Below are 12,961 nucleotides of genomic sequence, written 5' to 3' on the forward strand. Positions count from 1 at the left end.
GCCAGACCAAAGAGGCTGCATCAACCATGAAAGGCATCCACTCAGGGGCCCCCGTAGACCTTGCTCATCACACATCTACCACAGTGCCACCACCACCATCACACCCGAACTACAATGCATCATCAACACCACCTTCGAGAACGGCACCTTCCCCGATAACTGGAAATGAGCCAAAGTCAGGGCCCTGCTCAAAAAGCCCTCAGCTGACCCCACGGACCTCAAGAACTACTGGACCATCTCTCTCCTCCAGTTTACGGCAAAAGACGCTGAGAAGACAGTCAGCGCAGACCTGACAAGGTTCATCCAAGACAACGCCATCCTCAACCCTTCCCAATCTGGATTCCACAGCACAGAGACCACCCTACTCGCTGCCACAGACGACATCCGCACCCTCCTAGACCAAGGCCACACCACAGCCCTAATTCTACTCGACCTGTCAGCAGCATTCAACACCATCTCACAATGCACACTTGCAGCCAGACTACACGACGCCCTCAACTGGATCCGATCGTATCTCACCGGCAGAAGCCAAAGGGTCAGACCACCCCCCTTTCGTCAGCCCAACCCACAGAAATCAACTGCGGAGTCCAACAAGGTTCATCGCTCGGAACCTACCCATCGGCATGGAACAACACCTGGTGGCCCACCGCCCTCGGCAGCCCCCGATCCTTGCGGACCACACCTGAAACCTCAGCATCATACTCAACTCCTCCCTCTCCATGCACAGACAGGTCATAGCCGTCCAGCTGTTACAACACCCTCCGCATCATGCGTAAGACTTACAAATGGACACCCCCCCCAATGTCAAAGAAGACAGTCACCCAAGCACTCTTCACCAGCAGGCAGGACCACGGAAACACCCTCTAGGCCGGCATAAACAAGTCTCTACTCTGCAAACTCCAGACGATACGATACAGAACACCGCAGCAAGACTTGTCCTCGGCATCCCTCGAAACGAGCACATCAGCCAACACCTGCGGAAGCTCCACTGGCTTCCCATTGAGAAGAGAGTCACCTTCAAGATACTAACCTACGCATACAAATGCCTACACAACACCGGATCCCAATACCTCAGTGATAGAATCAGCCTCCACGCACCCAAAAGAAACCTCTGATCCGCCAACCTCGTCCTTGCCGAAACTCCACGCATCCACAGAGCCAAAGCAGGAGGAAGATCCTTCTCCTAATTCGCAGCCAAGACCTGGAATGAGCTCCCGATCGACATCAGATGTGCCCCATTCCTGAGCGCCTTCAGGAAGGTTCTCATGATCTAGCTCTTTGACTGAACTGAACTGCTGAACCACCCCCCAAGCGCCTTGAGACCGTCACGGGTGAGTAGCACGCTTACAATTCCCTGAATGATTGATTGATTGAATTATCACTGGTTACTGGAACACTTACTGGGTCTTGAGTTTTGTTGTTAATTGCCGTAGACGTACCCCGAACCTGCTATGGGACTTACATGACTGTTGGTGGCAACCAGCCTTGCTTTAGTGGCACCCAGCATTCTGGTTTTGAGCTCAATATAAGAGGATGGTTGCGATTATTCACTCTATTCAAACGCACTTAAGTGTATCCCCGGTAACATCCGCCCCTGTGTGTTACCCATCACATGGTATTAGACTGTGATAGTTATCTTAATTCTGTAATCTCCACTAGAGTGCAAAGGGGATTGGGGGGGGGGGGAGGGTGGGGGATTGCATCGTCCATGCCAAGTTGGTGCCTGTATGGCGTGGGGGCATGTTTTTGTTCTTTTTGACTATGCAGTGAACACACAGTGTGTATTTGTCGTTCAAGATTCGAGTGATCACCTGGACCGGACTTTGTGGAGCTTGCTTCCAGAGTGACGGCTCACACTACCTACTACCTTGGAACTGAGAACTTGCTACAGATCGCGCATTTCTGGCGACTTGGCGTTTAATTGTGATCTCCTCGACAAACTTGTGAGGATTGATTTGCTCGCGTTCCTGCCTTCCCCAACGCATTTACAGATCGTCCAAGCTAGACGACTTGAATTCTATCTGTGACTCTCTGCACGTTAGTTGATGCGGCTTGAACAAGCAACTAAGAATAAACCCTAAAATTTTAACTTCCTTGTGAATTCAGAGATTTACCTCTGTCCCGGCATAACAAATCACCTGTCTCCACCATACGGAGTTAAAGTCTTTGATTTAAGGGATTTACAAATATTAATTGCCTACTGTCCTGATGATGGTCTTGCAGAGCTATCCATAAAGACCGAAACGTCGACCTCAACCTTATCCAAAGAAGATTTTCTCATAATGTTTATTTTTTGGATAGGCCACTTACAGGCTTTACAGAGATTTTTTGATTTATTTCATTATATTTGTCCTGTATTCCAGTTTTGCTGATTCCTTATGTTTTGTATTTTTCCCTTGATGATTCAATTTTGATAAAATTCACCTTTTGCCTATACACATGTCTATTCGTTTTTGTCTTATGTCAAGTATTGTTTTGTTTAGTCTAGTTTATGAATGCTCATTTAAGCTTGTTTAATTAACTTCACCCAGGGTAATTAAGTTATCTTTTTCAATTCAGTTACATAAGTAAAATAACTTAGTTAGCACAACAAACTCCTTTGGAGACAATTCTACCCATCCTATCACGTTTGTACCCAAGCCCCCAAAGGTTTATCGGGTTGCTCACTTTATCTACCAGAACCACCCCCCAAGCGCCTTGAGACCGTCACGGGTGAGTAGCGCGCTTACAATTCCCTGAATGATTGATTGATTGAATTATCACTGGTTACTGGAACACTTACTGGGTCTTGAGTTTTGTTGTTAATTGCCGTAGACGTACCCCGAACCTGCTATGGGACTTACATGACTGTTGGTGGCAACCAGCCTTGCTTTAGTGGCACCCAGCATTCTGGTTTTGAGCTCAATATAAGAGGATGGTTGCGATTATTCACTCTATTCAAACGCACTTAAGTGTATCCCCGGTAACATCCGCCCCTGTGTGTTACCCATCACATGGTATTAGACTGTGATAGTTATCTTAATTCTGTAATCTCCACTAGAGTGCAAAGGGGATTGGGGGGGGGGGAGGGTGGGGGATTGCATCGTCCATGCCAAGTTGGTGCCTGTATGGCGTGGGGGCATGTTTTTGTTCTTTTTGACTATGCAGTGAACACACAGTGTGTATTTGTCGTTCAAGATTCGAGTGATCACCTGGACCGGACTTTGTGGAGCAGGATATATGAAGACATCACATTTATGACAGGGGTGCATTGCCATGACAGAGCATAGCGGAAGCAGAGTCCGTCTGCTTGCCTGGAATATTAGGGTTCTAAATGATTTTATAAAGTTGTGAAAGGAAGCTGCATACTTAGCAAGGAATAAGATTGACATAGCACTATTACAATAGTCCCATCTCCCAGTAGGCAGTAGTATGCTTACACGCAGGTGCCTGCAGGGCCACTTTCATGTAGCAGGGTTCACAACCCATGCCTGGGGGGTATTTACCTGGGTCAACCCGAAATCAGGGATTACGCTAGCCCCGTAATGCCAGATTCCGACTCATCCAGTATTATATAACACATAGAGCCTATCTGACGCCAGCCAAAATAAATAAATACTTTGACTGCACGACACCATAGGCGAGTAGGGGGCGCTCCTAGGCTGGACAGGCTCACCGTAGCATTTTATAAAGAATTCAAGGAGTTCCAAACCCCACATTTGATTGCACTATTCGAGGAGATGGGGGAGGATGGGACGATGTCCCCCCTCAATGAGAGAAGCTCTTTTGTCACTTTATTAAAACCAGGTAAACCTCGAACAAATGTTCGTCCTTTAGGCTCTTATCACTCCTGAATGTTGACACTAATCTCTTTGCAAAGATCTTGGCTAATCGGCTTGCCCCGTTGGTGCTGTTAATGGTGGGCCCAGAGCATTCCCAAAGCGCAACTTGTCATACAATTTGAGAATGTTTTTGGTGTGATACAACACATTAAGCCTGAGGTCAAAGCAGCAGCAGTTTTTCTGGATGCAGAAAAGGCCTTTGATTCTTTGGAATGGAATTTTGTGTATGCAATACTGAGGCACATGGGGGTAGGGGTAATTTTCCTTAGATTGATGGAGGTGCTGTACAGCTCTCCTGCTGCTCGGATGGTTACATAGTCACAACCCCTTTTAGAATATGGAGAGGCACTCAGCAGGGGTGCCCGTTGTCCCACTGCTTTGTGCCTCAGTGCCTGAGACCCTTGCATGTGCCTTACGGGAATCTCACAGTGTTAGGGGGATTACATTTCCTAAATATAACCTCATTGTGATGACATGCTGTTGTATGTTAGGGACCCGGAGACCAACCTGACCTTGATCCAAGATGAGGTTGTGCGGTATGGGGAAATTTCAGGACTTAAAATCAACTGAACTAAGAGCTATGGTGCCTGTTGGCCTGGACTACCCCCTTCAGTGGACGTCTGACCCGATCAGTTATTTAGACATACAACTACATTCGGATTCAGAACTGGTCCTCAGCAAATACTACAGCAAAGCAATCACAGGACTAGAAGAAGTGGATAGGTGGAGCAGCCTTCCCGCTGTCCTTATTAGGACGCATATCCTTAATTAAGACAATGGTACTTCCCAGATTCTTATTTTTATTTGTGAGTATCCCGATTGTGCTACCTGGGCACATTTTTAAGACAATTCACTCTCTATTGAGGTGATTGGATTGGGCAGGGAAACAGCTGCCCGTCAAGTGGGACGTTCTCACATTGCCATACTCTATTGGAGGATTGGGGGCTCCAGATCTAGAGGTATATTATAGAGGAGTGCAGGGCTTGCATGCTTTTCACTGGATCCACAAGGAAATGTGTCCGCCTCATTTACTAATTGAAAAGGTGGCTGCAGCTCCTGATTCCCTTTCACTGCTACTGTTTCGGGCCCCCCTCAGGAGGACTGGTGTCCTGGACTCTGTTAACTCGCTGGTACATGCGTGGCAAAATCTGGCGAAGAGGCAGGCAGCACCATTCTATATTCTCCCCTGACCCCGATTGAGTAGTGTCATAGGCTGCCGATAAGCGGGTAGAAAGGGGTGGCACAGGCTCTTGCGATGCTTGATATCACTGAGGTAGGAGACTTGTTCGCAGAGGGCAACGCTCTGGGATGGGATGAGTTCGATATTGAAGGGCGCGAATATACACCTCTTGCTCGTTTTTAATTTTATAGAGTGAGACATGCATTGCGCCGATGACATGTCGGAGCTGCCCGAGCTGGGGGCACTATCTCACCTACTGCGCTGCACAACCACCAGAAGGATTGTTTCTATTGTCCATGATATAATGCAGGATTATAGAAGAACTCACTATACTAAGGCCAGATTAGAATGGCAGACTGATCTGGGGGTGGCACTCGAGGACACTGTCTGGGGGTATTGCTGCGAGGTTACACAACACGGATTTCTCAATGGGAAGAATCACCCGATTAATTTTAAATATCTTAATAGTGTCTATCACACGCCGGTACGACGGTTTCGATATGGCCTATGGAATTCTGCAGACTGTGAGAGATGTGGGGCCGGCTTGGCAGGGTTTCTACATATTGCCTGGATGTGCCCGGTGATAGCGAAGTTCTGGGAACAGTTCTTCAAAACATTGAACAAAATCATCATTCTTTCGCTTACAATGGACCCACTGCTGGCGTTGCTGTGGTATACTGGGAAGTTGCTGAAAGAGGCAAGAAAGCTCATGGGTATGGGATTGTTGCTTCCCAAATGCTGGATTGCTATGCGGTGGGTTCGGGGATCCGCGCCTTCAGTTACTGATTGGTCTAAAGATATGGTTTTTGTCACACGCAATCTGAATTGTATAATGATCTGTTACCACCTCAGAGCCGCCCTAGGAGCTTCTGGGGACAGTACCAGCAGTATTTAGTTGGGAAAGAAAAAGGGGAAGCCGAGGGTGCAGGCTCTATTTAAATGAAACAAATTGGATGATGCTCTGCAAAAATAATGGCGGTCCATTCCATTCATTGAATCGTGATGTAATACAATGCTAGTGAAGGTCAATGTTATGCTGGGAGTGGGCCTTGAGAGATGGAGCTTGGGCTGGTAATGTGGCTAAGCAATGGAAGAGAGGTCATAAATTTGTATAATATGAGGTGAGTTTGCTCTATAATTGTTCATGAAGTGTGTACACTGCGAGTTGCAAATGGTCACTGTATTTATATGCTTTATTCTTTTCAATAAAACCACAAATGAAAATAAAATTATCAAAACAGTTCAAAGGCACGTCATTTACAATGCCAATAGCTTAAAGTCTCGCAAATTCTAGACCTTTTGCATTGCAAATGCTTGTTTTTTTAACATTTGTGGGCCTGTTTTATTATCTGGTGGGACAGTTTTTACTGTTTATTTCCCACATATTACCACAAACATTGCTTGTAGCAAGCATAAATACGTGCAGTCTTGAAAAACACCTATAAAACCTCTCCTTACAAGTTCAAAACTGCCCCGGCTTTGAAAATTTGGAATTTTTTTTAACTATCTGATTTACTAAACTGAGCCAGTTTTATATTGGTGCCTGTGGCAATTTTCTGTCCCAGTCCTACCCAGCACCCAATATGGGGATACAAAGATAGCACCGGTCATTGAGCGCCTTTGGCAAGTAAGTGTGGCATTTGGAAAACCCCACAACTGTAGACGAGCAGACAAATTCACTCTTTATCTGGGTCACACTAACCCCCTCTACCACCAGTAACTGTACTCAAAAGACACCATATATACATATAGGACAACAATCTCCGATGATAAAATGTATACCGCCCCTGCCCAAAAATTGCCACATCGTGCACAGGTTTCTAATTGAAAATTGTTCTGTAATGTACAACGTTCCACGTTTCTAACACAGTGGGGTGGTGATCAGTAATCGAGTCATATGGGAAACAATGCCTATCATCAAAACCAGAGCGCTGGCAGCCTTCACGGCTGTATATGGTGGGACTTTAGACTCACAGCCACCCTCCAGTATAGCTCAGTACAGAAAAGGCCATCTTTATATCAATGTTGGCTCTGAGCTCTCCGCTGGGAGGGTGGGATCATTCACTGTACCCAGGCCTCCTCAATGGGAGAGACTGCTGGGGTCAGCTGCTTCGAAGTGCAAGGCTCTATGCACAAGATGCAGCAGTTACCACCTAAAGCGGAGGTTAAGAAACACACTTCCCTCCACTCATTCTACCCCTCTAGCCACAGAGCAGACCTAGTTCCAAAGAGCAGCAGTGTTTTTTACTGAGAACGTTTTATTGTAGCAGAAGCATTTAAAAATTGAGGTACTGCATTTGAAACAATGTAAAAAGAACAATTGATGGACAGAATGCTGAACAATATCAAACATTCACCCCAGTACAGAGATTCGGCCCTAAATCCATAATTTGTGTGTCTTTAGCTTTCTCGTCCTAAGTGTGCTGGTCAAGCTAGCCTAGCTGATGAGGGGTGATACCCTGAAACCAGTACAAGGACCCTTGTTTCTGGTCCAGGGAGGACCTGGCTTGGCTGTTCTGGCTAGACTGTTCCCATGAGGAGCAGGGTCAAGACTGATTTGCATATGGCTGGGTCTAAGCTGGGGTGGCATGGTGAGTAAAAGAATGATGGATTTAACCCAGATCTCTTGACTGGGAGTGAATGTTTGCTTTGTTCCACATTCCATCCATCATGTTCGTGTCTCTTGCATATGAAACAATTTTGCATGTTTGGCACTGATACTAAAAAAAGGCATGACGTGCAGTCATCTAACTTGGTCAGTAAGTACACACTGTATTCCTTGTAAAACAAGTTCCCATTGTAAGGTGCAATAGAGACACGCTGTTTTGCCATAAATCGAATGATTAATTAATCAATTGGTGACCCTCGGATTAGAAAAAAGATACAGAGGTTCCAACAAAAAAAAAAGCAAATCAGTTAAGATTTGGCATCCGCGCTCATTCTTCATAGGTGTCTGGCATAGTTAAGTGTCAAAAGAGCTGGCTGTGAAGGATGGAGGCTCCTATGTACGGAATATGACAACAAAGCACTGTACACAAAGGAAAGGGTTGAGGGGTAGTTGGCCATCCGATGAAATGTGCATTAAGCTCATAGGGTGGGAGATGGAGGTGTCTCTTCTATGTTGGACCCAGGTGGGAGCTTGGTAATTCCACTGTGATGACAAAGGATGCTTAAAATTCTAATCCTGGTTCGAACAGATTGCATGACAAACATTGCCAACTGGATGAAGAACAACTGCTTGGAGCTGAACACAGACTAGACAGAAGTACTGAACGTTGTGAACAGCAGCGACATATGGAACAACTCCTGGTGGCCATCCGACCTGGGACCTGCACCCACTCCCAACCACACCAGAAACCTCTGAATCATCATTGACAACAAGCTCTGCATCAAATCACAGTTCAACACTGTCTCCTCCACCTGCTTCCTCTCTCTGAGCATGCTATGTAAGATCTTCAAGCGGCTACCTCTACACACGAGACGCACCATGACACAAGCTCTCATCACCAGCCAACTGGACTACTGCAATGCCTTCTATGTAGGAATTGCCGCACACCTTCTACAGACACTTCAGATAATGCAGAATGCTGTAGACTGACCCATCCTAAGCCTTCCCCAACAAACCCACATCACACCCTACCTCAGGAAACTCCACTTGATCCCTGTAGAGAACAGTTGCCAATCCAAGCTCCTGACCCACGCACACAAGGCTCTACACAACTAAGGGCCCACCTACATTAACCGCCGCCTAAATTTCCACCAACCATTGAGAAGACTATGCGCCGCCTCCCTTTCACTTGCCCATACTCCCTTTATCTACTGACGCAGAAGTGGAGAAAGCTCTTTCTCTCACATAGCAGCAAAGATCTGGAACAGCCTCCCCCACGCACCTCTGTACCATCACCTCACTTCCGGAATTCTGAATGTCCCTCAATACCTGGCTGTTTGAATAAGCCTCCAGTGCCTGCAAGTGCTTGGATACCCTATCGGGTGATTAGCTGCGCTTTATAAATCCCGATTGATTGTGTGATTCTGGGCAGATCACTCAATCTCACTGTGCTTCCGTTCCCATACCTGCCAACTTTGGAAGATCTAGTAAGTAGTAACTGTAGACATTTACTCCAAAATGCCTGCCCCCTGTCTCCTTTTTAAATAATGTTGTTGGTTCAAAAATTGCCGTTTCTCATATGTCATACTCTTCATTCTGCCCCAGTCGTTGCAACACTAAAATTATTAAATAGCTAAATTATTAAAATCTCTCCAGTCCGTAAACACAGCTGTCTTGTTAACACCAAAGTACTCGAGGACTGGGTGTTGAAAATGATCAGTGATTTCTCCAGGGTTGACATAAGGCCAGGACATGGGTTGTTATTGCCAAAGCTATTCTTCAGTGTGCAAAGGTTCATTAGGAGGGTGGCCGTACTGTGCAGATGGAAACCAATTTTTCAGCACTGTTTTCTAATCACAGATCATTGTTTAGGATGGTGGGAGCTTTGTAATTCCACCCTTGGAATAAAGATCTGCTTGGCTATGTCAGTCCTAAGCAAGCAATTTGAACTGGTAGCCTTTCCTCCAACGTTCTTTAATTTTTCAGATTTCAAAGAGACACTCTAGGGCATATGTACAAGCCCCTATCGCCACCACAATGTCACTTATATCGACGATGTGGTGGCGATAGGGGATGCGCCTTATTTACAAGGCAGCGTTAAGCCACTTAACGTGACTTAACGCTGCCTTGCAAATAAAGCCCCCTTTCACTCTATGGTTAGCGTGAAAGGGGTGGGCAGTGAGTGCTGCGGTGAGCGTTCCACCGCAACACCCATTCATTATGACGCTGCCTCCTATGTACAAGGGTGGCATACAAGGGAGGCAGCACCAAAATACCTGGTCTTAAGTTGGCGAAATGAGGAAAAATGCATTATTTCTCCTTGTTTTTGCTTTTTCCATGTGTGCTGCCTTGTGCAGCACACATGGAAAAAGGCAAAATGCCATGGATTGTTTATGTGCAGGAAGGTGTCCCTTCCTGTACATAAACAACCCTTTAAAAACAATGCCATTTTGTGACTCATGTATGCTGCATGTAACAGCACACATGACAGTGACAGACTGGCATTTTTGGATTGTTTATGTGCAGGAAGGGGCACCTTCCTACACAAACTATCCTCCCCTGCAAGCAGACACCCTTGCACTATGGTGCAAGGGTGCCTGCGTTGGGGCTATGTTGCTAAGCTTAGCACCATCGCAGGGGGAAACGCAATGCTGCACCACATTCTTGTAAGTATGGTGCAGGCTTGCGTTTCAGAAGTGGCAGTTAGAGGCGTTAAGCCAGGTAGGCTAACGCCTCACTCTGCAACTTCCTTGTACATATCCCCCTCTGTTCTTTAGGTCTTGTGTACTAGACAGCACATGCGCTGCATGTTGCAAGATGCATTGTTAGCTTACAGCCCGCCCATTACTTATCATTTCTTGGCTTTATTGTTACTCTCATTTGCTTGCTTATCAGTTTCTGTTGGATTTTGTTCCCCTTCATGTGTTTGTTCTCCTCTGGAGTATGGACACATTATTTGTGTTCTAATGCTCGCTCTTCAAGCAATACTTTTTTCTTTTTAAGCACTCTTCTAGAGTACGTCTATTACCCAGTGCATTCTTGTCTACTTCTCCTCCTCTGTCATGCTGGCTTCTGTTGCTCTTTCACCACCCATGTGCGCCTCCTCCACCAGCGCCAAATGTTTATCTTTTGCTTGTTTGCTTCCCACTACCCACTCTCACATGTTGCTTCCTTCACACCCTCAGTGTTGCTTCCCTCCACAGACATCCTGTGTTGCTTTCACCACCGCCCACCCCCATGTTGCTTTCACCACCGCCCACCCCCCATGTTGCTTCTGCACACCCATGTTTCTTCTACTCCCCACCAGCTCCCTGTGTTGCTTCCAACACTTTTTACCTCGTGGTGTTTCCGAAAATAATAAATAAAAACAGGATTTTCCGCATTTTTTCTTTTCGCTAACCACGCCTACAAAATGATGCGGCTTTTAAAAAATTGTTTAAACATGCTGCATAGCATCAGGGATACTGTGCAACATGACTAAAAAATGGTAAAGCCAGTAAGTCTCAAAGGTGATACATATTGGCTTTACCAATGCTTATTTTAATTCCCATGTTTCTCGTGTATAGCCAAAGCCTCATCATTTAACTTTAATGAGGGTATATGTAAAGGAAAAGCCTCAAAGATCAAGCTACAGATTATGGTGTCAAATAAACACCCACCAATCATCGGTAGCAAATAACAAAGATACATATTTGCATATTCGGCTTCTAGGCTAGGTTAAGTGCCCTTGCACCAAAGCACAGTTTCCTTAATAAGAGTATTAAAAATGTTAATAAAGCACCGGAATATGTTGGTAGATTAATTTGTTTTTGTTAATTTGTTTGCAGTGTTACGAGAAATAAAGACATACAAACTTAGACAGAAACAAGTCCATAATAAAACTAAAAACATGACTAATTCCAGATTGGGTTTAAGTATATCATGGAGTCTTGTGTGTGTTTTTTTTTAAACTTTCAGTATTTTCTAAAAGGAGATGCAACTATCCTAAGAATTAAAATCAATGGAAAACTCAAAACTGGAAGTGCTACTCATACGAAGGAGCAAGTTCAGATCACTATATTATACACATAAAAATATCAAGCCACAAATACTAAAGAGTGGGATCTGACATGGGATAATCCCAGAGGTATTAGCTTGTCCCGTATCAGATGTGCTTAGTTTACCTAGCCATATGTTTTCGCTGCATTCTCTTATTGCAGCCTTGTTATTGTCATTATGAACAGAACTATACGTTATTCAAAGATTAACTGAGGTAGATGCCCCAGTTTTCTTAGCGTTTTATTAAGTGTCACTAGTGGTGTCCTACGAGGGATCCAAACGTCACAGACATAGCTAGATATATTAATGTAAACAGTAGCACATTGGAACTATAGCTCTCTTAGAAGGCGTGAAGGTCTAAACATGCTCTTAAAGCTCCAGCTCTGCTGCTTCTCACGTACCAAACCTGGCAGGCGTGCACACCTCCACCTGGCTCTGGCTGTCGATGTGCTCAGAGAGGATGCTCATCCGTTTGGCCGACTCGTTGTACTTAACCTCGAGGTCCTTGAGGTCCAGCCCCTGCGGCAGAGGCCGGGGCGCCCCGCTGACCGTGACGAAGACCCTGTCCCCGTCTGGGTAGGTGACAGGGTCCAGAGCCCGCACCCGCACGTGGCAAGGCAGCTCCACCAGCAGGCGGCCGACGGGACTGACCACCAGTGTCCACTGTTTCAGGGGCAGGTTCTTGGGGGAGCTGGCATGCAGCCTGCAGGGCACGGCCCAGGGCGGGCGAGGGTAGGTGGGCGACGGCCGGTAGACCGTGGCACTGCCTAGCAGTATGTGCATGGAGCGCTGCAAGGCGCCATTCAGCGCCGGTATTAGTGGCGCCCTGGGGAAGGCAAGAGCCATACCTGCGACCTGAAACTATAACAGACGGGTCAGGGTTATGTTTCTTCTACATGTGCAAAAATGTTGCCACTCTTGGGAAGAGCAACATTCCTAGGAGAACACTTCCGTAAATCGAAACTTCGGGTCGGAAGTACTAACCAATCCCGTGAGCCTGCCAAGTTTGTCATCCAATGACGAGCAGCTTCAGTGACTGTCCTATCAAAAACTGTTTAGTAAGCACAGCGACATAAGCCCGTTTGCGCCTGGTTATGGAAAGAAGCGCAACCAACCTTAAAAATATTGAAAACAAGCGCAACGCGGAGAGAAAGAAACATTGTGGAACCAGCAGTCGAAGTGCATAAAGAAAAGTAGCATGGGAACTGCGAGAGTTGTGGGGAATGTGGGGGTGGGGTCAGAGGTTTGGCTACAATAACGAACTATTTTGTAACTATGTTGTTTTCCCTTCACTTGTAACTGTACATAACATAT

At 46.0% G+C, this 12,961-nt stretch overlaps 1 protein-coding gene across 1 annotated transcript in view; it reads right to left on the bottom strand.

Moving 5' to 3' along the window:
* FAM185A (family with sequence similarity 185 member A) overlaps positions 1-12,615 on the bottom strand; it is a 128,039-nt gene extending 115,424 nt beyond the window's left edge. The window contains exon 1 of the mRNA XM_086967352.1: positions 12,049-12,615. Within this exon, the coding sequence (XP_086823478.1) occupies positions 12,049-12,493 (445 nt within the window). The 5' untranslated portion in view covers positions 12,494-12,615. The remainder of the gene's footprint in view (positions 1-12,048) is intronic.
* Positions 12,616-12,961: the final 346 nt, after the last annotated feature.

Source organism: Lissotriton vulgaris, chromosome 1_1 (assembly GCF_964263255.1).
Source record: "Lissotriton vulgaris chromosome 1_1, aLisVul1.2, whole genome shotgun sequence".
NCBI classification, from domain to species: domain Eukaryota; kingdom Metazoa; phylum Chordata; class Amphibia; order Caudata; family Salamandridae; genus Lissotriton; species Lissotriton vulgaris.